This window comes from Pocillopora damicornis, chromosome 2, assembly GCF_964200805.1.
Source record: "Pocillopora damicornis chromosome 2, jaPocDami1.2, whole genome shotgun sequence".
NCBI lineage: Eukaryota > Metazoa > Cnidaria > Anthozoa > Scleractinia > Pocilloporidae > Pocillopora > Pocillopora damicornis.
The window spans coordinates 18422710-18448491 of record NC_142671.1 but is presented as its reverse complement, the minus strand read 5'-3'; the positions used below and the strand labels follow the sequence as shown (position 1 = coordinate 18448491).

The following is a 25782-nucleotide window of genomic DNA, read 5'->3' as shown; positions in this document are numbered from 1 at the left end:
ATATTTCTGAGGGCCGTCCATCGTTTAGCAACTGCTATTATGAAATTAGCAGCAGACAGTTGCCAATTTTGTCGGCTGTGAGTATAAAAGACTGCCATTAACTTGAAGGATTCACTCAGCGAAATCAGCTGTAGCAGCAAAGACTTTGGCGCGTGGATTTATGAGCGTGCATAAAACCTCAAAAAGGAGTCGTGCTCGAGTCACGGAGATTTTGATTTTCGCGATTGACTGGTCATGCAGGCGTTTACCAGTCCATACGTGTGCCCGTATTTTACGTGCTCATCCCCGTATTGCCTGGCGTTGAGAAGCAGTGCTGTGGCATCGAGTTTAGCGATGAACCGACCACCTCCGAGTCCAAACCAGCCCGGAATATCTTCATTTACGATTTCATCCATTCTATCTCGCTCAGAAGAGTCGCCGAATAAACCAGCCAGATCCGAAGAAACAACGGTAGCTAAATGTTCGTCTGAAGGGAACATAAGCTCGCAGTTTGTTCCTAGTTACTCTTCACATCTCTCGATTGAAAGATTTCATCCCTACCATCGACCTCTGACAGCTAGTGCTTTTGCGCGAACAACTTGTGGTAGTTTGCAAAAAGGTAAGTTGTGCCTTTAGGGGTTTCACCAGTCAGTTCTTACTCTTAACTTTGCAATTTATCGATTTCTTGAGATTTAAACAGTAATTTCCACATTGTGATGAATTAAATATTTTGCTTTAGAAATACACTTTATTTCGAAGATCCTCAATAAATCAGTCCATATCTATCTAACCATTAATAAATTCCTTTCTCTTTATCACTCAATGAAACTCAGATTTTCGTAACTAGTCTTACTTCCTGCTAAATAAAATCTAATTCTTTTATAAACTGCTTGCGCACGGAAATTTGGTTAGTTTAGGTTGCGTTTTCCTGTTTATTATGTGTTTATGACTTTTAAGTGTTGGTGTTAAAATACCTAACAATACTTCTCTCTTTACGTAAGTGAGAGGACATGCTTGCTTTAAATCAGGCTCTTCCAGATTCAGTTTTTTAGAAAACTGCCAGGGGCTTCGCGCTGAAACTGTTCAATGCATTTGGTAAAAAAAAATTAAAGACTCATAATTTTTCCTGAAGAGACTCTGATTTCTGAAACAAAATTTGTATCACTTTAGTTTTTCCTTGACTCTGAAAAAAGAGACGGTTAAAAAGAATACTTTTTGTTCTTTTGTTTAAAGCGAGGGTAATCACTGTAGCAAGATTTTTCCCATGCGAAACCTCATTTAATTGCTTTTTTACAAATTGTCTCATTCAATAACATAAAGCTCTCATCATGTGAAACTAGGTAATTAAAATTTTCAATGTTCTAAACTAAAACAACGCTTTCTTTGGTAAAGTCCTCAATACAGTTTAAAGACTGAAAGACCAAGTATTTCTATTCATGCGATAAGATCGGTATAAGCTACAAAGGCGAAATAACAAGAACGATAGACGCCCTCTTGTACAGTATCTTTTTCATGCTAATTTGCGGGTCATGCCATTTATTGCAGAAGGAGAAGCAATTCTTTCAGTTGTACACCATGAAGAAAACAAGGCGTGGAATTTCAAGCAAGGAAAACCGAAGAGAATTCGTACGATTTTCACGCCAGAACAACTCGAGCGATTGGAAAAAGAGTTTGACAGGCAGCAATACATGGTCGGAGCCGAGAGACATTATCTCGCCGCTTCGCTAAATCTCACTGAAACACAAGTGAAAGTCTGGTTTCAGAACAGAAGAATTAAATGGAGAAAACAAAAAATGGACCGGCCCAACTCCAGCTAAGACATCAAATATGAAACAAAGGAAAAACTATGATATGCTTACGAGAGATGAAAGTCGCGAACATCCGATGGGCTTCAATCCATGGTATTTAAAATTGAAAAAAAAAAGAAAAGAAAAGATGTGTAACTGTACTTAAAGGTGTTTTGACAATGAACATATTCACACAATTTTATCGCGAAACTGTATACATTTCAAAACTGAACTAGCAGACTTAGAAACACACCTCTGGTTAGTTCATTAAAGACATAATTTGGTAAATTCTGTATCCCGAAAATCGATAACTTTTGCAGCCAGATGGCAAATGTAGATCTTGTACACACAAGGCAGCAAAATCGAGCATTGCCTTCTCTTCCGTAAAGAATAATGATTTATCGACTCTTCGTTTAGTTTTGATTGAAAATTTGAGAATATGACTCGAATATGGAAAGACTTATCTGTTCAATTTTTTCTTTCTTTCCAGAAGGCCCGAAAATGGTCTTAGTTTGAAATTGTAAATATTCGATTGTATAAAAAATTAATAAATCGAGGATTTCTCACTAATAAGTCGAAGTAATTAGGGGAATCATACATTGTACATGTACATTCACAGATTTCGAGTGAAAATAAAAAATTTGTTTGTATTATAAAATTGAAAACTTTTCGCCATCTCTGCGAAGTAGTTTACGGACTGAAAAATTAATTAAATGCCCTATGAGGCTTAAAGTATTAATTCAAGAGCTCATCCGGCCACAACAAACTCTGGCTTTGCGTTCTAAGCTTTAACTCGCCGGAATAAAGCCACATAATGAAGAATTAAAAGCAATTAGACTTTCAAAAGAAGCCTCTGGCAACCGAGGTGGCACAGGAAAAATGTGAGTTGAAAAGAGATAGAAAACAAAGCGCTCTGTCAGGTTAGATTTAAAGCTCGGTTTGATAGTGATAATGGAAGTACCTTAAGAATAGACTAAGTCTTCCACATGATCTTCATCTTAATAAAGAACGATGAAACAAAAGGTTTCCCTAATCTAATTAACGTGTCTTGTATCACTTTGAAATGCAATATCGTACTCAAGTATGTTTCCGTATTAAATTCTAAAATACCTCTACTGTTTGGCGTTCAGTTACTTACTTTATATTATAAAGGAGTAACAAATAAGCAAGAATGAAAATTGCAATAGTTCGCTTAGCAACAGGGAAAACTATATGTACAGTGTGTACTACAAGTTGGAATTAAGCGCCTTGATTATAAGAATGATTGAGTGTCCGCCTGAATTCTCGATATGCAGTTTTGTTGATTTCAATAAATTAGTTTCCTGTTTCCATTTTTTAAGGGATTCTCTTCTCATGATTTCAACGATAGCATCTAATCAGCACGGACTGACTCATCATGCAAAATGCGTGACCTAATTTGACAACTCAGTGTCCTTTTTAAAACATAGATCGTATTAAAATTCTGATTCTTAACCCTAGACATAACAGACCACATCGTACATTGTACATCAATAGAACATTTCCTTTCGTTACTTGTACGTATTTTTGAAACATATTATTATGTTAATTTTGCGGAGTTTTTCTCAAAGTTCCATTACTCAAACTCTGCCCAGCTCCTCAAATTTGTTTTATTTTCTACTTTGTTTTGTTTTTAAAGGAGCGCACGATGGCGAAAATAAATCAACAAAGCAATAAATAAATAGCTAAATAAATGAGTAAAATGAGAAAAAAAATGTTACGTTAGCAGTGACGAATTTATGGTGAAATAAATCAACTAATCTTGACGGTGTATATCCCTCCTATTTTTCTGGAATCGGGTGTTTCAGTGAAAGAGGGCAAGCAAACATCGAAATTGTGCTGCGTAGCCCACTTTGTGACGTAAATGGTGGCCGGATCTCACCTCCGTCTACCTCAGCCGCCATATCAAACCTTGGTAAGAACCTGGGGACTAAAAAGCAAACATGGCGGACCGTGCTGTTTGGATATTACAGCCAACTATCCACTTGGTTTGAATGCTTCTCGTCAAAAGCCGATATTTTTCCTCCTCTGCACTAAGAATGTCAAGGATTTTTGCCATTTCAGATATTCACGTTGATATACCCGAAAACCTTCGTTTGGTGAATAGTTGGTCAGACGCTGACTTCAAAAATGACGTACTCATTCTTGCTGGGGATGTGACGGATAACTTGTCTCTGCTTAAAACAGTCTTGACGTCACTGACTCAAAAGTTTTCGAAGGTCTGCTATGTTCCAGGTTTGTGTACTTGAGTAAATCATTATTAAACAGCGTTGCAATGGTCCGTCACAAGTTTAAATGACTCAGGTGATGAACATGATAGACTTCCGCGTTTACTTAGCCTCATCTAAACACGAGTTGGCCTGTAAGAATTCAGAATAATTATGCAAACTTAAGATGCATTCGAGGATTTGCATAACTTTTGAGAATTCTCTCAAGCCCACTAATCCTGGTTTAATTAGCACAAACTAAGAAGGAGTTTTGTTAGTTCCCTGACCCCCCTGGGTGAGATGCTGGTCCAGCACAAGTTATTTCCAGCATTTTTCCAAGTTCTCTTGGCAGTTTACTGGAACCCATTTATACTCATGGGTGTAGGTCAAAGAGGTAATTGGAGCATTTTAAGAGGCTCTTGCCCAAGAACATGACAACATAAATGATGACCAGGTCGCAAACATGGATCTTTCAATCTAGATTCCAGGGCCCATTTAAACCAAACAAACTGCTATCCAGCATATATGTGTTAACAAAACTAACTGTGCTATCCATTGGACAGATATTTATCTGATGGATAGTCCTATCCGACCCTCCAAATAACCAGGACTAGATGTGTAAACCATGAAATGTGGAAGATGTTCCTTTGCATCTGACACTGCTAGTTATTGAAACATTAAAATTGAAAAACTTAAAGCAGCATATAGAGTAATGAAGTGAAAAAAGTTACAGCATATGATTTAAAAAATGACTAAAATTATACATTTCACATTATTAAAAAATTAGTTTTAATTTATCTCAGTTTAAATTATTGTAGCATATAAGATGACAAGTATTTAAGTGTGTACTTTACATTTTCATTATGAATTATTTTTACTTCATTTATCAATATGCTATATATTTTTCTTCTTTGAAAATCTTAATTTGGATAAAGTTGTGTCTGTCTGCTAATTGTTAAGCTCCTGTGTCTTCCTTGCCCCAATCATAGGACAGGTTGTCAAAGATGGCGTAATCCTCAACTTGAACTTGCATGTAAAAGGGCTTGAATTTGTGTGATTCTTTCATGTAATAAGGTCATTTTTTTTTCTTCTATCCAAATATTTTCTTGGTTTTAAATTACCCATTAATTTTGATTTTCATGTTTCTTCCTCTCTGATACAAAGAAAGGAAACTCTTGGATCTCAATAACTATACAAACAATCATGTGGCTCAGTGAATGGAAGCAGATGAGCTCTGTAATCCACAGAGCCAAAGTACAATTTTCTAAGTTGGCTCCATCTTTAGTGACAGTGCATCCTTTATGGGAAGAAAGAAGTTTGAAAAATAGCTCACTGAATGTTAGAAAGTTTTAGTCCCCTGGCTGCACTGGTAAAGAAATATATATTTTCTTAGAAATGGTATATCTTCCTGTTAGGGGTCATTTAATTTCATCACAGTCAAGCTCTCAGACTCATTGGTGAATACAAATCAACATCCATCTCAGAGTACTTTGCCTTTCTTTTGCATAGGGGAGACATAGGAAAAAAACACTGGGATCAGATAAAACCATGGAAAATGTAATGTTTCCTTGATTTTACATTTAACTTGGAGCAAAGAACCCACTAAAATTTGCCTTGCTCCAAGCATGTAGCTTTGTACATGTAATTCAGGTGATAATGGAGCCCAACTAGTCTCTGGATGGCACAGGTTTGAATACTGTGAAAAAAAGAAAAATGTGGGCACTGTCTAACAGAAAATGAAACAAACACCAAAGGTAATGCTGCACCTAAAGATTGGAAGGGTTCACAACTGCAGATATCAATTACCAGAGTAAAATATCAAAGAAATCTTAGTACTTTACTCAGAGAGAAATATCTTACCAGAGTAAAATATCAAAGAAGTGTTGGTTCTTTAATCAGTATTTTTGGTATTTTCTTTATTTTGGGCTAAGTTTCTTGTTAATGAAGCATTTATCTTTCTGTATTTGTAAACATAAATTTGTATTTCATACACATGCTATCATCACCTGATTACCAGCGTGTAAGAAGAAAAGAGGTCTAGAAGTTTTCTCTCTCTCTGGGATTGAGATTTAATTTCCACAAGAGAATGTGTCTGTTGTCTGTATGAGATAGGGTCTGTATCTGTCAAAGTTTTGTGAGAACATAAGAAACTTGTGTTTACACCCAAGTGTCCATTTTTGGGAATTGTACATACTCAGAGGTTTGACTGTACAACTATTTTATCAATATAACAGTAGAGCGGAGCCTGTTATTTATGAGATACAGTAACTGTAACCTAGGTGTAGTAGGGATAGATGAGGATTTTGCACAATTACAAAAATAAGTTGGAAACCTTGGCAAATACTTAACATCCATCCATCTGGTCTAATATGTCCAGTTGCAAGTCCTGGCCTACCCTATGCTAATCTCTCAGTCAGGGAAGAGGGTTGTAAGATAGGGCAAGCAAAAACTGGTGGCAGTTTGGAAAGGAGAAAAGGTGCCACCCTTTTTCACACCTTCCACTGACTGAGATCATAGCAGAGGTTATCATTGACCATGACTATTGTGTTAGTGAGCCTGTCTCCACCTAGGAGTTAAATACATGGTATGAAGACACTAGATGAGCTCAGGCAGTAATGTGCATTTGGAGCAGCAGATCCAAATGAGAAGTCGAATTGTTCAAAATTCCCATCAACATCCAGCTGCACAAGCTAGTGTTGTGGATCTGTGCGCGTCACTTCCACACCTAACCTTTATTTTTTGTACAGGGAGGGGACGGTGGATACCCCCTTTTACCAGACATTTATTTTGCATGCCTCATTCGAAGGAATTCACGTTGGCTTTATCATTATCATTGCTATTCCATTCTCCAGACTTGGCTTTTTAGTAAGGGATTTTCGTGTTCTCAATTTACTCTCAAGTTTTTCTCGTATTTTTTTTTTTTACCCTACCGACTGTGTATACATCTTTTTTATTTCAGGAAACCACGAGCTCTGGATTCGTCAGGTAGAAAATACCTACTGTCACAACAATTCCATCGATAAATTCCACGCAATCTTGGCTATGTGTGATTCGATTGGCGTTCATACCAAACCAGTAAAGGTGCAATGCTGTAACGATACCGCGGCCTGGGTTGTGCCAATATTTTCCTGGTATGCCAAACCAGAGGACGACCTCCATAACTCGTTATTTGTTGGAAGGGACACTGAAGATGCAGAACTGTCCAACAAGGTCTGGATGGATAATCATCTCTGTAAATGGCCTGTGCTTCAAGGATCTGTTGCTCAGTACTTTGCTAAACTCAACGAAAACATTTTAACAAGGGATTACGACGCGCCAATTATATCTTTCAGTCATTTTTTGCCTCGTGGTGAACTCATCCCTGCTTCAGAAGAGGACATCGAACGAGTCCAAGACGAGAGAAAAAAACTAAACTTCCCGCAGTTAGACAATCCCAAAGCCCAAGGATCGCAAATCCAGTTTAATTTTACGCGCTTTGCAGGTTGTAAAACCATAGAAGAGCAAATCAGAAAGATTGGCTCGAAGGTTCATTTGCATGGACATCAACACCGTAATAGGGACCGTGTGATCGATGAGGTGCGCTATGTGTCCTTTTGCCTAGGATACCCACGAGAAAGGTCCATGGGAGTTATTTGGGGCCTTTCAGAGAGAAAAGGACCTCGTTGGATATGGCCATAGTGTGGTCATGAGTATAGAGCCAGCACTTACGGTATTGGTCAGTAATGGTTGTTAATTTCCTACATTTTAATGAGGCGGGAACGAAAACAATCGCCAGAAACGTTTTATATTCATTACAAGGTTGTGCGAAAAACGGTTACCACTAATCCAAGATTAATTAATTTTATTTCTCTAGGCTATATCAGCGTTTTATCTTACTGTAAGGAAAAATGGAAGGAAACACAGTATTGCTAGTAGACCCTTTTGCAAAGGTGTAAAACTAAATAAAATATTTGAGAAAATCTTCCTCGTAGAGTGAAGAACCATACACAATCTTATACCAAATAAAGTGTTTTAATTTAAATTAGTAAAGGTTTGAATTCGACCACACTTGTGATGATCGAGCAGCCGAGCAGATTATGTACAGCAGTTGTGTTCCCCTTTATCCGAAAAAAGGAAGGGAAAATACGAAGAACTTATCTACAAAATGACGCAGTTTTACAGTGGTTTTTACACGTAGCTAAATAATACGCGAGTGGTGTTTTACAATTTTCTATCTTAAAAGGTATTTTTCACAGTGAAACAGGTACATTGTGAGGCGAATCTTAGCCAGGCATAGTTACAGTTATGCGGAAAACTCAAGTTGGTCGTAAAATAAACTTTTCAATGTGCTAGTCGACCCTGGACAATCGAATATAAAAACTCGCACTGATTTGTGCTTAACCCTTTTAAGTCCCAAAATCTGATTGTTCATTCTCCCCTCTCGTTGCAACACATCTCCTTATAAATTAGATAAGAGAATTTAGTGTTGGACCAAGATAACACCTTCCACCTGATTAGTGTAAATATTCTTATTACCTGTGTGCAGGTTAATGTATGGATATTATAGGGAGAAGTTACATGCCAATCACTTCTGAGAGTTAAAGGGTTAAATCACTTTTTTTAACTGCAAGCTGACTGCGATGATTGACTTCCATGACAAGCTACAGAAACCCTCAAATTGATTACAATTTTACTTCTCCTTACAATACCTATACATTATCCAGCAAAGACGAGACAAGAAAAACTTATCATCTAAAGTGTGATTATCTTGGAATTCTCTCAATTAAAGTAAGAGTAAACTATGGCAGCTTAAAGAGAGAATTACTTGACTTGGAAATCAAAGGGTTGAACTGGCCAGGCTTTTTCAACTCCTTTATGGTGTCAAAGGATCTTTGTTGAGGTCCGCCCGGTTCTCCAAAGCTTGTCTTTTCCATTTGGTCCTTCTGTTCTGGAACCACACCTTTACTTGTGTTTCACTGAGCTTAAGGTATGATGCCAGCTGTTTCCTTTCGGAGCCCACCACGTAGTGGTTCTTCTCGAATGATGTCTCAAGGCAAAGAAGCTGAAATGGTGTGAAAGCGGTTCGAACGCGGCGTGTCCTTCGGCTTGTCGTCTTCTGGCCTCCTTGATGCGCAGATGTGCTACTTTGTGCTACAAGTGAACAGATAAAACTACATCAGGTCTAGTTATTTTGAAACGTCATAGGTACCAGTGTTTGTTTAGCAGTTCCACTTTTTCCTTCATGACGTGTCTTTCCAGTCAACGAGACAAGAAGAAACATAATGCCGGCTGATAATTTCTTGACTGTATACTCGAAAATTTTACCGTCGGTGGAATATCGTGATTGCAATAGCGCTCGTACAATGTAGATAAGAAACTTATCTTAGATAAGAAACTTCGGAACAGTTGCGAAACTCATAAAAAAACATAGATCGTTCTCCAGGCGATGGATGCAGTAAGTTGACCTTACGTAACTGAACACTTAGGTTCAAATTTATCGACTGAATTTTTACCTTCTTATCGATATGGTTGGAAGTTGAAAGGACGGAAAATTGATTCTTTTTGCCAACTTTTAACCCAATATTTGACAGAAAATCTTTCCTCGTTTTCTCTTTTTGTAAGATTTTAAGTGCTAATGCACTTTATGACATACTTAGGACATTTTTTACCCCCGACACCAACTCGATGTGAAGTAGCAAAAGAAACCAACTTACGTCTCTCAGAGGTTGTTTTGGGCGGTGAGGAACTTTCTTGAGTGACCCTGCTTTGACTTGGGTATGGCGTCCACCGAAAGTTGTCCCGTGCGATCGTTATCGGGGTCGATATGGACTCGTATTTCCCCGTTGGGCTTGTTACATCCTTAGTGGTGGTTGGATAAGTCAAAAGCTTCCTCTCGGGCGCGAAAAGTGAGCAGGATGGAGACGTATATTGGCTCTGAACTGGCGCGGCTACAATGTCTTGATATCTACAGATGGCCCCGTTACAATCTGCCGAAGGACAAGGACATCGGTAGTAAAAGAAGTTTGTCGACATCATGAAGGCTCAACTTTTGTTTTTTCTTGGTTTTATCTCCTTTTGGGACGGTTCTGGATGAAGCCGAGCTCGGTAACTCTGAGCTAAATGCGTTTATAAGTGCGTCTTTTATTTAAGCTTAGGTCAATATACGGAATAAATGAAAACGGATATTACTGTATTAAGTGAGAAATAATCATTTTTGGTCTTTGTTTACATTGAGCTGTGTGTAATAATAACTTAATCAGAAGATCGGATGTAACACTGTCTAATCTACACCAGCAATATTTTGTTCTTTGGTTCTTTTCTGTCCCAAGGACGTTGTTGTTCACTGTAAATTGTATAGTAATTGCACTTAAAGTCAGCAGGTTGTCCAAAGTCATCGGGGAACCTATTCTGAAAAGTACGAAAAACGAAATCGTGCACTTACGTTGAAAAGGCAATCTTATTTGTGTATTTGTACTTTCTTTCTATCGAAAAAAAGACAGTCTGCCAAAAAGTTAAAATAATGAATAGTTAACATGCAATTTAGATGGTCATAATTTGAAAAATACACTTCTTAGAAATCAAATCATTCTCTTTCATTAGCTAGTCGTATATGGGTGCGAAACAAGTGCCAGAAATTTCATGGGAAATTAATCGCCCTTAACGGAAAAGGAGTGCAGGTGAAAAGCTTAAAAAAAAAAAAACTAAGTAACATGCTCCAGGTTCTGATTCATTGTCACTTTATTTGTATTTTCACTTTCAATCTAAGTCACGTATCAAGGGAAGAGAGATTACCTCGGCAGATTTGCCATTTGAGTGCGCCAGAAGTTCGCGCTGAAGAATTCAGATTGTCTTTGCAGCCCACATCACTCGCACACTTGGCGTAAATAATTTAATGCGCTCGTTTGCAAGCAAACAAGTAAGCGCGCTTATTAAAGAGCCGTTTGGTTGTAATAACGACCGTAGAAGAGCAATATCCTCGCAAAAACAGCGCTAATTATCGGATGCGCTGTAAAGGGAGTCTGGAAATTGAGTTTCGAACAAAAGCACTAATGGTTGCCGCCAGTTTGGCGTGGAAATGTGGTAGTCCCTATTCTCAGGCAAGGTGAAAGTTTTTTTTTGTTTTAATCTAATAAAACGGAATCAATAAACTGGTTAATGCTTTTTGAGATTAATTTATACCAATTATAAAGTAGGAGAGGACTTCGTTTTACGCAACGAAGTTTCTCTCCTACTTAATAGTTAAAAAAAATGGAATACTTTGAATTTTTCACTTGTGTAGTTAGTGATTGTGAGACCTGTACAAGAACCCGAGTAGGTCCTCATTAAAAGCTTATCCTTATAGAGATTACTACATTATTTTTCCTGAAGATATTTGATGAAAGAACGCCGCTAAGTATGGTAAGGTGTTGACAATTTCTCTCAGTAAGTATGTTGGCCTTCGTAACCTCCTACACTGATGTTTGTTCTTCTGTAAATAAATATATGAGATTGAAAACTATTCCATCATGTACGCCAAATTTTACCAGACATTTTGGAATGTGAATAATTCTTAATGCAGCTCATAAAAAGAACAACTTTTAATGGCTGATTAAATTTATTTCATAAAGATTGGCGGTATCTTATGGAAATTTTAAACGCAAACAGAGTGATCACAAAAGTATCCATCGAAAGCAAGCAAAACCGACCACGCTGAGAACTCTGAAGAAAGGTAATTAATCAAGAATAACGATAAGAACGAAGATATCATTTCGGAAATTTTTCTTTCTTTTGAGAAAGATCGGTGTCTAAGTGCAGCTAAAATGACCGTAAAAGGAAAGCAGTGGACTCATTACTTACGAAACGACTTTCATCAGGAAATAAATATTCTTCTTACGAGCTTAGAATAGCTGACAAACTGCCGCAAATACACAATCAGTTACAATTGTTTGATGTGCGGCACGAACCAATAATCTTAGCAGGAGTAAATTGAGCAGTCCTGAAAGAAATGAGGTTATCTGTAAAGTGTCAGAGTAATTGATGATTTAATAACAACTGCGAGCGTCGTATGAAAACAATATAGTAAACGGCGAAAATGAATTTATTGGCAATCGACGACCGTGTGTGGATTACACTATGTACCCGCAGCCAGCAGGTGATTCTAGAAGTACTGCGGCACGTGTGATCAAGAGTTCTTTACTCATAAAATCGACATGAAAGCAAATCGATTACCCGTCTGCGTAGTTTGTAGTAAGATAGAAGAAGTACTATTTTCCTTGCTTATCAGTTTGTTTTAAGCGGAAGAAAATGAAACGCGCTCAGGAAAAGTCTTCCTTGAGGCAAGTAAATCACGCATATAACGGGAAAACTGATGTCTGTTGAAACCCGCCTATTTTTAGTTTAGAAGAATGAAAAGTCAATATTTATTTGAGTCGATAATTCGATGCCTTATTACATTTTTTATTACTTGTCCGTATTTCTCAGAGGTGAGAGGCTAAGTAAGCTATTTCTGCCCACAAAATTTCTAGTTTCACGCATGTTTAAATCTACGCCCATTTCGAGTGATTTTAATTGAAAATAAAAAATCATTCCGCACACATCTGAAGGATGAAAGGCTTCCTTCTATCATATTAAGTCCATAAAACAGTTTGATGCTTAGACGATCTTGATTAAACTTGTATTGTTTAAAATTAACTAAAGAGACACGTGCCCCTGTTTGAATAAAGACTTGATCATGAGCTTTGTTCGATTTTCTCTTTTGAATTCCTACTGTTCTCCGTTCACTGTTTTACTTTTTGTGATTTTAATTACTTTTATTTAAAAGAAATCCTCCAAGTTTTTTTTTTATGGGAGGTGCCCTGCTTCTATACAAAACTATGAACTGAATTTCAAAGCAATCCGTGTCGAATCAAGTCGCTACAGCATTTGAATGCAAACATATGTCCAGCATGTTTTCTCTCTGAAACTGTGTTTTAGTTGCGAAGATAGTAATCTAAAGCAGTTTTATATGATTCTCATGTTTTAGAGAAGCAATTTGAAATGCTTAGTTAGATTAGACCATACAGGCCTACGTCAGAAATAAAAAAGTTTTGTAATGCAAACAAATAAATTGTCTCCTAATACACAACGACACGATTAACATTTATCGTTCATTTTTGAAATACATTCTTTATATTGATGAATGAGCCGGATCTTCCCAGAATAATGTAAAACACAGCGCCTAACCTTTACTAAGAAAAGATCTTAGATAGCCTTGACCATGTTTGCAAATCTCATTTTAAATTGCCTTTTGTATCAAACTGAAAAACATGTGAAAGACGACTTTTCAGTCCGAATGTTATTATCTTTTCCATTTCTGTTCCCTCTCTGTCACCCTTTCTAGACCATGGAATAATGGTCTGTTTGTTAGTCAAACATCTTCAGCTATTTTCGTAGAGCTACATAACTGAACTGAATTTGGATCGAGAGAGCTGTGCCCGTTTGCTGGCATCTCAGAAGCATCGAAAAAAAATCGACAAGAAAAACAAAGAACACACCTACTGATTCGATTTTTACATTTATTCACTGAATAGATTTCAATTAATTGCCATTTGCGGTAGAGCCCGCCAAGATTTAACACCTCTTGATATTTTTTAGTAAATTGGATCAACTTAGCCCATCGTTAATTTGGACAACCGTTATCTTAAGAAGGAGACACTAAAACAGGAAGAAAAGTGTCAGTTTGCGATAGCGTGTGCTAGAGGCATGCTTCATTTTGTTCCTTGAGACAAAATCTTGCAATCTACTAGTGCCAATTGACTGGTTCCCCTTATATTTAAAAATTAATTTTTAAGAGAATTTAAAACTCCTTCCACCAATTATTTCTGTCTCAACCAAATCAAATTTTAAAAAAAATTCAGCTATATGCATTCGGTTCTTTTCACCTCGCGGTATAATTAGGGATTAATTATGGATTAATAAATTACACCAAAAACGATCACAACTCAGTGTTGTTCAAGACTGCTCTTTGTTGATCATTCTGTCACTGTTATTTTCTCTTGCTTACTGCCAAAAACTATTCTGTCAGTTGGACATTTCGTCGAGCTGTGAGGCGTGACGGGGAGGAATGTTATGCGGTGCTGAGAGATTTGATACAATCCCCACACCACCCCCTACCCTGGCCTATTTGTCAAACGTGTACTCCCTTGTCTCTCTGTTTTTACCCACACGTTTCTCCTGGAAGCTCTGGCCTTTGATATCTCCCTCTGCCCCCCTCTTCCAACTTTTCAGTCTCAGCCCTGATCTTTCCTTATAACATCAGTATGGGTTGGGAAAAATGGCTGGTTCAATACCGGGTTAACAAGAATTTTGAATAAGAAAGTAAATCAATCAAGCACAAGGCTTATGAATATTTTTTTTAATTATTAAAGCATCGAACAAGATGTAAGTGCGAGATTTTCAGCCGACGTTCGGTTGGCAAGACTATGGACCACGAACTAGTAATGAAAATAAATTTCGATGAATGACTGTGCTTTTGTTGAATATCTTTTTACAAGAGAGGGTAATTTCTCTTGCTTTTAACACGTATTGCTATTGTGTTCCTAAAAGAAAAAGAAAATAAATTAAAAATACAAAATGAAAATTGATAAAAAAAAAAGTGTAGTGAAAAAATCAACATTTGTTCTAGAAGAAATTTAAGAGAACATTTGTTCATTACTGGTATTTGCTCTACCATTGGGGCTGTTTACACGAGGAAAATAATTTACGGTTCGCGTAACCCGGGTAGTTTTTGTACTCTTCGAATTTCCTTTATCTCAATCACTTCATACTCGACCCTCATACCCTAAAATTATTTGTCATGTGACGTGACGTAATGCTGCCAATTATATTACAAGATGGCGCCGACAACGGGTGAAAATGGAGTCGCCAAAGAACACGCTGCCGCTGTAACAAGGAACTATATTTCACAGCCAAGATTGAGTAAGTTACTTTGAATTATCTAAGAGCACCGTCATGTGCCATTCGATTGCTTTTCATCCCCTCTTTCTGTTTTAAATCGATGAAGTTTACACGTCTCACGCTTATCTCTGCAAGTCACATTTGATCGTAATTTTTGTTGCTTTTGCTTTCCAGCGTACAAAACAGTTTCAGGAGTAAATGGTCCTTTAGTGATCTTGGATGATGTGAAGGTAAATACGGCTCAACAAAAGCTGAAGCTTTCTACCTTGATGCGATCGATCCCGGGTTCTGAATTTAATTTGCGTTTTTTAAATATTTATGCCTGGACACAAGCTCAGCCGAAACTCGTCCTGGTTCGATTAGGTCATGTGCAAGGTTTTTGTCGATTAATTTCAGTTCCTTTATACACAACAATTGTGAATTATTTGTAACACATTTCCAGACATAATCTTTTGACCAGTTATGATCTTTTGTGCAGAACGATTTTTCATGTGATTACATCAGTTTTGTTCTCTACCAAGGGCAGAAAATTCAATCAGAACTTCCTTAAAGAATAAAACTGCCAATACATCTCCATTTTTTAATTTGATTGAGCTGTCTGAGATTTATCTCAGAGCTGTGCTTCTACTTGACTTCAAGGTAGTTAATCATTTATTTTCAGAATTTCTAATTCTCTCCCTCAAAACTTGAATTATTTATTACTAATAAATTTTTGGGGAGTCCCAATGGGACTAACTCAACATATTAACATGTTTAGTGGGAGAATGATTCTAACAAGATCAGTTTTTGTTCATGGTTATGCCTGAGAGGTGTGTGGGCCATAAATCTGGATTTTTATCCTCAATGTTTATAATATATTTTGTTATGTGATTTACCATACAACCCTACAGCCCTGTAAATAGAATTCTTAGAAAACTTTATATGAAAGCTGATGTGTGTAGGGCCAAATGGGCTGAGGTGAGCTGTTCCCACTCTGCATTCACACTGCTTTATTATTAAAACTTATTGGGAAAAAAAAGAAAGAGTGAAAGAAGACGTATTTTTGTTAGGCTGGTAGAAGTTGTATCTTTAAGCTGTGCTTCTACCTTAACTCAAATAGGTTCAAAATTTACTTTTAGAACTTGTAGTTTTGTCCTAAATGAAGAAATGAAATAATTAATTCATTTCTGGGAGTTCTCATTTGATTTTCTGTTCTCTGACTTTAAACTTAATTTGTATTGAGATTAGTTATTTTAAAACATGTATTAGTCTACATGATCATTTTAGGCCTAAAAGCCATATGGTCCCTACCTCCTAGTGCCCATTCTTAATTTCTGTAGCACTAATTGACCAGGAGTATGCCTTCTAATCTTGATGGGTGCTACATGTAAACCCACTCCACTCTCCTTTCCCTCAAAGTTTCGTCACATTTCTCTGACCTTTTTAGACCATGAATTCATTTGTACTCTTGGGTGAAAATAGTATCATGAGAGTATTGTGAGAGTAAAGTGAACACAACACCAAGCCCTTGGATTTCACAGTGAGAGTAGTTTCCTGTGCCACATTACTACCATGTTCTGAAAATAAAAGAACCAAAAAATAGGTTCTCATTAATATATTCAGCCATACAGATCCAAAAGTGTTTTTCTTATTCTGATTTTTTAGTAGCAGAGCAATTCTTTGGTGTTAAATGTGCTTATATGCAGAGCTAGATCTGTTGTTTACCTTCTCTCATCCATCCTCTTGTATCATTCCCATAGTGCATTGTATGTTACTGGAGGTGGGACTTGTTTACATTCATTTAGCAATCATTATGGTTTCCAGTGCATAGACACTTCCAAAGATGTTGACTATTTTTGTCATAAAAGTATGCAAGTTCCCCTTTAATTCACTTTAAACAACAATTGAACATCCTGTATTTTGAAATAAAAGATACAGTATAAAAAATAGGTTTCTATGAATTTTCGGGGAACCAAAAAATACCTACAGATGGGTTCCCATAGTCTCAGGGCATAGAACCTAAAAATTGTTCTCCGTGGGATTTGAGATCCTATAGGTTTGCAACACAATGAACTGCTTAGGCATAAACTCACATCTGTTTGTTTGGTATCCACTGAGCAAACCATGGGGCTACTTTGATCATCATAAATAAATAAAAAAAGGCAGAAAATATTGTATAATGAAACTATAACAATAGATTTAGCCTAAAAGAATTTCACAGCCTTGCTTTTACTTTCCCTTAGTTTCCAAAGTTTGCCGAGATTGTTACTTTAACTTTACAAGATGGCTCACAAAGAAGTGGTCAGGTCCTGGAAGTCAGTGGATCCAAAGCAGTGGTGCAGGTACTTAAAAGTAATGGTGCATCTGACAGTTTTAAACTTTGTGTTCAAATTCAACTCTGTAGGCTATTCACACAATCTGATGTAAATTGGTTTGTACTTCAACAGAAAGTTAAACTGGAATCTCACCACAGACAAAAAACAATTTTTTTAATACAACTGTACATGTGCATGTACCAGTTTTTGTTCTTAACTGAACAAAGTTTATGTTGGAGGTGAAAATGACTGTAGGTTAGAGTGAATTAAGACTAAGTGCATTTATTTTTCTTTTTTTGTCTAAGGATAATGATGATGTATTGTACATTAAAGACTAGGGATGTTGAATCAAATTAGTTTGAAACCATTTTGACCTTAGATTCATTTTAGCCTGAATGATATACATGTACATGAACTTGTAGCTGAGCTGGAATTTGCAGTACAGATATTGTTTGGTATTTTTCAATAGCATTTATGTTTAATTTTTGGCAATACTGGCACCAGCATGCTTTTAAACTCTCTTGTTTGAAACATGTAGGTATTTGAAGGAACTTCTGGTATTGATGCTAAGCACACGACATGTGAATTTACTGGAGATATTTTACGGACTCCTGTGTCATCAGATATGTTGGGTAGGTAGCATAGATCTGTTTATGTATTGTTCAAGTGACTGGCAAATGTAATCCAATAGAAAAGCATAGTGAGAGCTGGTGTGTGAAGGACCAGACAGGTTGATGTGAGCCACTTCAGAAGAAGCAGTCAGGCCCTGCACTTAATCACAGGCCTCTTTTTCAGTTTTTGAGAATGTGAATTGAAATTGTGGACTTCAACTTAAAATTTAACTAATGAGAAAGTGAGTCACTCTTCTTGATGAATTATGAGTTTCTTGTTCTGACTTGAAGAAAAAAGTACTGTTTTCCCTGTAGAAAGACCTTGTTAGTCTGTAGATGGGCTATAACCCTAAGCCAAATATTTTCCCATTCAACCCAACCAAAAACTCGGTTAATAGGTTTTTAGTTTATGCATTTTGAATATGTTTCTTATAAAATTTAAAATGACCTTGACAATCCAAAACTAGTAAAATACTCAACTGTTTGTTTATTTGCTCACCAAAAGTAAAATGTTCTTGCTTTAGAGCTTGAGCAGTGTAAGAAAATTATGTCTGATCACAAATGCAGGGCTGTGGTCTTAATGTTTGCATCCATTACATACTTTTTGTTTAGGGCGTGTCTTCAATGGGTCAGGAAAGGCAATTGATAGAGGACCTGCCGTCATGGCAGAAGATTTTTTGGACATTCAAGGTGGTGTTTCTGTGTTTCTTGTCCGTCTTCAGCATTTCTACCGTGAAACTCAGAAAACCATGTACTTAAAATGTATTTCAGGAGTGTTATTGTGTTTAAGGAAATGAGCAAAGTATCATTTATTTTGAAAAAATTCAACTGCAAAAAGAAGGCTGTGTGTGGTTTAGAGATGTGCTTGCCTTTCTTGAACATTAGCCTGACCAGTCAAAAATACACAGCTGAGCTTTTGGAATGAAACCATAAGTGTTTATAGATTTATAAGTTTCACACTAGCTCTGTGTGGGTTTTTAGATATCTTTGGGTATTACCACTGTTTTTTCATTTTTTTCTCTTCATTTTTTTTTTCTTGGAGAAATTAGGTACAACCTTTATTGTTAAAATTTTGATTTACTTATTTGTGTCAAGTTTGCTGGATAATAGAAAAATTTATTAAATCATTACTTGTAAAGATTTTTTGACTTCTTACTTCAAACACAGGTCAACCAATTAACCCATGGTCCAGAATTTACCCTGAAGAAATGATTCAAACTGGGATCTCTGCTATTGATACAATGAACAGGTTAGACTTCAGAAACATATACATGTGTTTTTTGGCGTGGTAGTTGGCTTCACAACTGTCTTTGGATGTGATTATGTTTTTAGTTTAAGACAATTTTTGGGGGCAGTTTAACTGAAATGCCTGCAGAAGCAACACAGATGATTGAAAGCATAAAATGTCATTCTTAATTTTTCACAGAATTCTTCTCAATTTGATTCTTTGTGTAATTGGTTTTTTTTTTACTATTTCAGCATTGCTCGTGGTCAAAAGATCCCCATATTTTCTGCTGCAGGTTTGCCTCACAATGATGTAAGTGTACAAGAATAGTCAGCCAAATAATATGTTTATTTATCTGTTTGCAATAGTTTAAATTGCCCTCACATCTGTATATTACATTTTTCTTCACGTCAGATTGCAGCTCAGATTTGTCGGCAAGCAGGTTTGGTAAAATTTAAGAAAGGAGTAATGGATGACCACAGTGACAACTTTGCCATTGTCTTTGCTGCTATGGGTGTAAGTATTCTGTCTATGTTATATATACATTGATAAAAGATATATGTCATTGATATAACTAGTTAAACAATTAAAACCATGAGTTTGTAAGTACCAACTTTATGCATAGTACTTTATTTTAGAGGGAGAATTAGAGATTTTCTGTTTTCTCTTTTTCCTTCTCAATATTTGTATTAACCCCTTTCACACCAGCATTTGTACTCATGTATTATCCATACTAATCTCCTTAAATTTCGTGCGATACTGATTAGTGGAATTTCTCTATTCTCATACCGATAACCTTAATGTTTAATTTAGCCGTGGAACTGTACAGAGAAATTAATTTTAGTCACTCGGAGAGTTGGGGGATTAAAAGAGGAAGAGAAGGAAGGAGACTTTTGAAATAACAACCTATTGTTTTACATTTTGTCAGTCATTTCAAATGTGATTTCTACCTTTTCAAGTACTGTTGTTGGCTATGGCTTTATATCAGGCATCCATATACATAAACTTGAATATTCCATATTTTCAGCAAAAATTATTCAAGTGCCTTATGGAAAAGATTTTATTGCAATGTGGTGAACTGTTTAATCCAGTTTGTGACTAGTGACACATACATGTACAATAAGGCTTTCACACAGTGTCTGTCACCCATCTACATTGTATGTCTGTTTCCATGACAGTTTCTGTTTCTTCCTGCTGGGCTTGCTATCCCAAAACCCTGGTGGCAGTAAATTACTTAAAATGTCATATTTTACTGATTACAATACAAAATATGTCTGGAATTTGCAGTTTTTTTAATTTTCTGTAAAATTATTTCCTTATCAGGTCAACATGGAAACTGCACGTTTCTTCAAGCAGGACTTTGAAGAAAATGGTTCCATGGAAAATGTGTGTTTGTTCCTTAATCTTGCCAATGATCCAACGTAAGAGAATATCTTGTTTACTTAATATAGATATCATATCCATGATTATTTTATAGAGAATAATGTTTTTATTATTTAAATGGGGTCTTGTTAAAGTTATTTCTTATAACCCTTTCACTTGCAATACCTCACTGATAATTCTCCTAACTTTCTGTCCTACAGTTTTCATGATGTAAGTTCAGAGAATTTGGTAGTGATCAACTAATAACCCTTTTATTGATATTTTTATTTTCCATGTCTCTTGTCTGCTTGATATTCACTTGGCTCATAAAACAAGGAGCTATACCTTAGGGGTGCTTGAGAGAAGTTGGTTTGTTGGTGTGCTGCAAGGGTCTGAAAAAACTCTGAATTTTCTCAAGATAAAATCTGCTCAGATTGTTTGACCCTGTTTAGCACCAAAAAAAATTTTCTTATCGCATATAAATTTGTATAACCCAGACTACGGTTGAAACACTGTTGAAAGCTTGTGGTCCACAAAGATATTCAGTTGGAGATGCTGAAATTCCAGTCTCCCCCTCTTCCCACGTCCGAGCTACATGTATGTCAGTGTTTGTTTGTCTTGCAAATTGGTTTAATAATGGAAATTTTAATCATTCAGCTTTCATTCGCATCTTCCCTTTCATTTCTTTTTGTCTAAGTATATCTTCCTGAATTTGTGTTTGTGTGTGTGTGTGTGTGTGTGTGTGTGTGTGTGTGTGTGTGTGTTTTCAAGTTTAAAATAGTGCATGATGTTAGAAGTGACGCAAAATATCGTAATAAATGGTGAAAGCCATGGTTTTCTTAAATTTTGACTTTACTTTCCTAGTATTGAGCGTATCATCACACCTCGCCTAGCACTGACAACAGCGGAGTTCCTGGCCTATCAGTGTGAGAACCATGTCCTGGTTATTCTTACAGACATGAGTTCTTATGCCGAGGCTTTGCGAGAGGTCAGTTACATTTTATTTCGTCATTTTAAGATTGAGAATTGCATCATTTTTGTTGCTATTAGATAGGTGAAAGCAATGTATCAAAATAACGTGGGGGGAAACTTTTCCAAAATGATTATAGATCTGCCACTTAGTGAAAATCACTAAACATGTTGGTCGCCTCACTTTGACGAATTTTTATTTTTTAACCCTTTCACTGCCAGAAGTGACCAATAAGTAATTTCTCCATACAATATCAATGCATTATCAACCAGACAGTCGATGAGAAGATTGTGAAATATCAACAGGGGTTTTTTTTAAATTTGACACCAAATTCTCCAAGCTACAATTTTAAGAAATGCATTGAGGACAGAGAGGGGAACTGATAAATATTCTTTTATTTTTCACTGTGCAGGTTTCTGCTGCCCGTGAAGAGGTTCCCGGTCGTCGTGGTTTTCCAGGATACATGTACACTGATTTGGCCACAATTTATGAGGTACAGTGTCAAGTCTTTTTCAGAAAGCGAGAGATCCGGTCACTGAAATGACTAAATCTAACTAACATTACTTTTATTGTTTACTAGCGCGCAGGACGTGTGGAAGGAAGAAATGGCTCCATCACACAGATTCCCATTTTGACTATGCCTAATGATGGTAAGGAAGAATTTGGTTTAACATCTTAGGGTGCTTCTCGGTTGAGTGTCGCCAAGCCATAACTAAAGCAATCACAACAGCCAATCATAGTAGGGAAAATATCACGAGGAGTGAGCCAATGAGAACTCGACGGAAAAACAAATAAACTGCATGAAGAGCAGGAAAATGTGACTGGGGCAAGTCGCCATTGGTTTTAGTTTTGAATCTGAGTGGTTCAGAATGTGGCGCGAGTTTTCTGGACTAATCACTTAACGAATTTAAAGAAAACCAAAAAATATCTTGGATTAGTTCTGTACTCAAGTGAAAATTGCGCTTTGGAAGTCATTTCTTAGATACTCACAGTCAATGTTAGATCAATATTTCTTTGTTCTCCGATTGGTCTACAAAACTATCACCACCCCCACAACGAGTCAGTTGCAATTTAACTAAAGCCATTCATGACTTGGTTACGTGCATTTTGTATTTCTTAAGGCTGGTTGCATGCATTTACATTGCAAGTTACCATCAGCCAGACTCTCTAGCCAGAATCTTTAAGAGAGAGGAGTTCATACACTCCCCCCTCCCCTCCCCCCCCCCAAGGATTAATGACCAGACCTAAGAAAGTGGCACAGATTGAGCCCACAATCGACCGCACTTTTTAATTTCCACCATTCTGATCGGTCGTTGTGTTAAACTTGGTTTTCTTCCTACGAAGCTCAATCATAGTGTCCCTTATTTAATGCAGTAATATTGCTCTAGCAAGTAAGACCTGTATTGTTCATTGCGTGGTGAAGGGCCTCAAACATTTCTTTTTCTTGATGTTTGTAGATATCACCCATCCCATCCCAGATTTGACAGGTTATATTACAGAAGGGCAGATCTATGTAGATCGTCAGCTCCACAACAGACAGGTATGATTTTGGTATATTTACATGAAAGACAGACCTGGTTGTGTCACCACAGGAAACAAGCGACGCTAATGCTTTGATCTTGTTTTGATACAATGATGATATGAAACGACGTAAACTAAAAAAAATTAACATTTAATAGTACTTTAACCCAGACATGTATGTCGTTAATCTAAGATCTAATTCGGCTTCAGAAGTTTCTTTAAATGAGGTAAATTAGTTTGTTATCATATCAAGAAGACACAATCAAGCTAATAACTTTGTTAATCAGAAAAAACCACAATTTTCTTGATTATTATTGCTTTAAAAAAACTCCTATTTCCAATTATTCACTTGCTAAGTTGTTAGCGTACAGTTTGTTATCGTTCAAAAAACCAATCACCTTCGAAGTTATCAACCAATCACTTTCAAAGTTGTAGTTTAAATCAACCAATCACAACCTTGATTTCAATCACCATAGAAACAGTGTACTTTTTAATTGAGGCTTTCAAAATTTTTCCTTTCTTTCATAACTTGGCTATTTTTCTTTTCTCGGAAATTGTAATTTTTATGAGTAACTGGTGTTAAGTGAATTGTTCTCTCGTTGCGCGGTTTTCCGATTTTGTTATCACTCGTATGATTTCAGACCGAATTGGACTCCACGCAGTCCTATTACCATTACATATTCTTACAACGTGGTTGCTAGATAACGAATAGAAATTGCTAGGAGAAATTATTTGAGTGATGGGAAAGAATTCTATGAAAAATAAAATCCCGCCCTTCATTTTCAAGATCCAGAAACTGTGGAGTAGATACGTAAACAAGGTTCTCTTCCAATTGGATTAAAAAAAAACTGAAACGAAAACATGAGTATGTAAGTTTTCTTTTGACCTTACATTGGGGCTATTTTTCTTTCCAGGTGTATCCTCCGATAAACGTGTTGCCGTCGTTGTCAAGGTTGATGAAGTCTGCCATTGGGGAAGGCATGACAAGAAAAGACCATGCAGATGTTTCTAACCAACTAGTATGACTTCTGCTTTGCTTTAGATAAAATCTTCATAAGTGCCTCAATTGTTATCTTTTTTCTTGATGAGTCGGGCAAAAATATTTTGGGAAGTGTTGAGGAGTGTCTACAGTTGTACCTGAAGAATTACTTGTTTTGATGAAACCTTGCGTGGGGCATGATGAATCTATTATTAAACTTAGAGTAGTTAAGCATCACGTCTTCGGTAAAGGGGCAAACTGCGAAAAATGGAATTTGTCTTCGTCTATTTCCAGCCGTTTGTGCGCTAAAGAGAAAGTAGTTGCTTTAGCCTGGCATAAGAGATTTTTCGCTATTTATCCATTTGGTAGATTTGAGGATTAATTGCGGGAAAGTGTGTAAAATCAGAGATTAATTTTGTCCTTTTCCCAATGCTCTAGTTGCTTAAACCTCCCTTGTTTAACCACATATGGGCTCTACAGTTTGGTTTTAGGTTTGCAAATAATTGCTTGAGGGGGCGATGAGAGTTTTCTTGAACAGTTACAAAGCAAAGTAAAGCAAAATCAATGCAATCAGGAATTGCTTATGACACTGACACTCAATTGAAAAATGCCCCAATGTGTCTTTGCTCTTCATTTTCAGTATGCTAACTATGCCATCGGCAAAGACGTGCAAGCCATGAAGGCTGTTGTGGGTGAAGAGGCTCTTACATCTGAGGACCTGCTGTATCTAGAATTCCTGTCCAAGTTTGAAAAGAATTTCATTACACAAGGTACGAGAGGGTGATTGTCTACGCTGACAAAAATGAATCAGAGGAGTTCTCTCCAACATCTAACTGAAAGGTCCCCTCCTTAAAGGAGATTTTAGAAGTACAGTGGGATGAAGACAAAGGTTCAACCTTTTCCGTTCCAATCTTAGAATGCTCCTAAGAAAGATTCTGTTATCCCAGCAAAGTGCAGTGTACTAGCAAGTTCGCACGTGTGACTGAACGACCTGCAGTTTTCGTGATATGTATTAGCTGAGATATTCAGGATTCACGCTTAATAGTAAGCTGATTAAATGGTACCCAATTAGTGGATGCTGAAACTTTTGAAACCAAATAGTACAGAGGAATTACTCATTCAGGACACTTCTGGTGGGGATTTATCAAGGGACCTAAACTTATAATTTTTGTGTGTCACCTTCACTGAATGGAAACCTTTTCAAGGGACCTTTTTTCATTGTCCTGATGTGGTCCCTTGCATAGAGCTTCCTCTGAACCATTGTGCAGACTGTGGTATCCAAGAATGCAGGAAGTAATGTTATTTTTCTCACTTCCAGGAACATACGAAAATAGGTCTGTATTTGATTCTTTGGACATTGGATGGTCGCTGCTGCGTATCTTCCCCAAAGAGATGTTGAAGCGAATTCCGCAGTCCATCTTGGCCGAGTACTACCCTAGGGATGGGAGGGGTGGATCTGATTAGGTTGAATTACATTAAGCAAAAACTACTATAAAAATTAATACAGTGAAAATGATGTTGTGAGGGACGATTTTGATTTATTTTGGAAAGTTGATGCCTCATTGGTGCATTAAGTGGGTCAATATAAAAATGGAAAACGACTTGCATTGTGTGAAAGGTCGACAAAAACGGTGTTCCTTCGCGTAATTGACCTTATGATCAAGAAATCAATAATTGAAAGAAGCTCTACGGAAAATGTCAATATAATATGGCATAAAATCGTCAGTTTCATTTAATGTATCTTCAGGTGAAGTGACTAGAGTATCGCTGTGCAAATCACAGCGGGCGTCTAAATTTTGGTGTGAGCAGTTATCAGATCAGCAGAATTAGAATTACTTCTCTTGTATGTAATTAAAGGATGAAATCTATGTGACTGATCATCCTTGTAAAATACTTCATCTAATTATCATAATAAACTTGAACAGTGATCAAGTGC

The 25782-nt window shown here is 36.8% G+C and overlaps 4 protein-coding genes across 4 annotated transcripts; 3 read left to right on the top strand and 1 right to left on the bottom strand.

Moving 5' to 3' along the window:
• LOC113682885 (homeobox protein notochord) lies at positions 1 to 2804 on the top strand. Its single transcript, XM_027200059.2, has 2 exons — positions 1 to 598; positions 1525 to 2804. Exons 1-2 carry the CDS (start codon positions 235 to 237, stop codon positions 1794 to 1796), a joined length of 636 nt encoding a protein of 211 aa, XP_027055860.2. The 5' UTR covers positions 1 to 234; the 3' UTR covers positions 1797 to 2804.
• An 892-nt stretch (positions 2805 to 3696) lies between these two features.
• LOC113682869 (uncharacterized) lies at positions 3697 to 8770 on the top strand. The gene is made up of 2 exons (XM_027200039.2): positions 3697 to 4019; positions 6951 to 8770. Exons 1-2 carry the CDS (start codon positions 3779 to 3781, stop codon positions 7667 to 7669), a joined length of 960 nt encoding a protein of 319 aa, XP_027055840.2. The 5' UTR covers positions 3697 to 3778; the 3' UTR covers positions 7670 to 8770.
• On the bottom strand, positions 7984 to 10106 carry LOC113682870 (uncharacterized). The gene is made up of 2 exons (XM_027200040.2): positions 9685 to 10106; positions 7984 to 9121 (listed from the first exon to the last, which is right to left on the bottom strand). The coding sequence occupies exons 1-2, from the start codon at positions 10004 to 10006 to the stop codon at positions 8844 to 8846; spliced, it is 600 nt and encodes a 199-aa protein (XP_027055841.2). The 5' UTR covers positions 10007 to 10106; the 3' UTR covers positions 7984 to 8843.
• Positions 10107 to 14750: 4644 nt separating this feature from the next.
• On the top strand, positions 14751 to 25774 carry LOC113682873 (V-type proton ATPase subunit B). Its single transcript, XM_089196099.1, has 16 exons — positions 14751 to 14905; positions 15059 to 15114; positions 17107 to 17205; positions 17717 to 17810; positions 18402 to 18479; positions 18957 to 19038; positions 19269 to 19326; positions 19429 to 19530; positions 20338 to 20435; positions 21241 to 21364; positions 21759 to 21839; positions 21927 to 21996; positions 22804 to 22886; positions 23782 to 23886; positions 24487 to 24616; positions 25165 to 25774. The coding sequence occupies exons 1-16, from the start codon at positions 14821 to 14823 to the stop codon at positions 25308 to 25310; spliced, it is 1491 nt and encodes a 496-aa protein (XP_089052225.1). The 5' UTR covers positions 14751 to 14820; the 3' UTR covers positions 25311 to 25774.
• Positions 25775 to 25782: the final 8 nt, after the last annotated feature.

Coding starts and splice junctions, on each gene's coding strand:
- LOC113682873 (XM_089196099.1), top strand. CDS start 14,821: ATGGCGCCGACAACGGGTGAAAATGGAGTCGCCAAAGAACACGCTGCC. Junction 17,811..18,401: donor TGTGTCATCAGATATGTTGG/GTAGGTAGCATA, acceptor CTTTTTGTTTAG/GGCGTGTCTTCAATGGGTCA. Junction 21,997..22,803: donor TTTGACTATGCCTAATGATG/GTAAGGAAGAAT, acceptor TGATGTTTGTAG/ATATCACCCATCCCATCCCA.
- LOC113682870 (XM_027200040.2), bottom strand. CDS start 10,006: ATGATGTCGACAAACTTCTTTTACTACCGATGTCCTTGTCCTTCGGCA. Junction 9,122..9,684: donor CAAAACAACCTCTGAGAGAC/GTAAGTTGGTTT, acceptor GTTCACTTGTAG/CACAAAGTAGCACATCTGCG.
- LOC113682869 (XM_027200039.2), top strand. CDS start 3,779: ATGCTTCTCGTCAAAAGCCGATATTTTTCCTCCTCTGCACTAAGAATG. Junction 4,020..6,950: donor GAAGGTCTGCTATGTTCCAG/GTTTGTGTACTT, acceptor TTTTTATTTCAG/GAAACCACGAGCTCTGGATT.
- LOC113682885 (XM_027200059.2), top strand. CDS start 235: ATGCAGGCGTTTACCAGTCCATACGTGTGCCCGTATTTTACGTGCTCA. Junction 599..1,524: donor TTGTGGTAGTTTGCAAAAAG/GTAAGTTGTGCC, acceptor CATTTATTGCAG/AAGGAGAAGCAATTCTTTCA.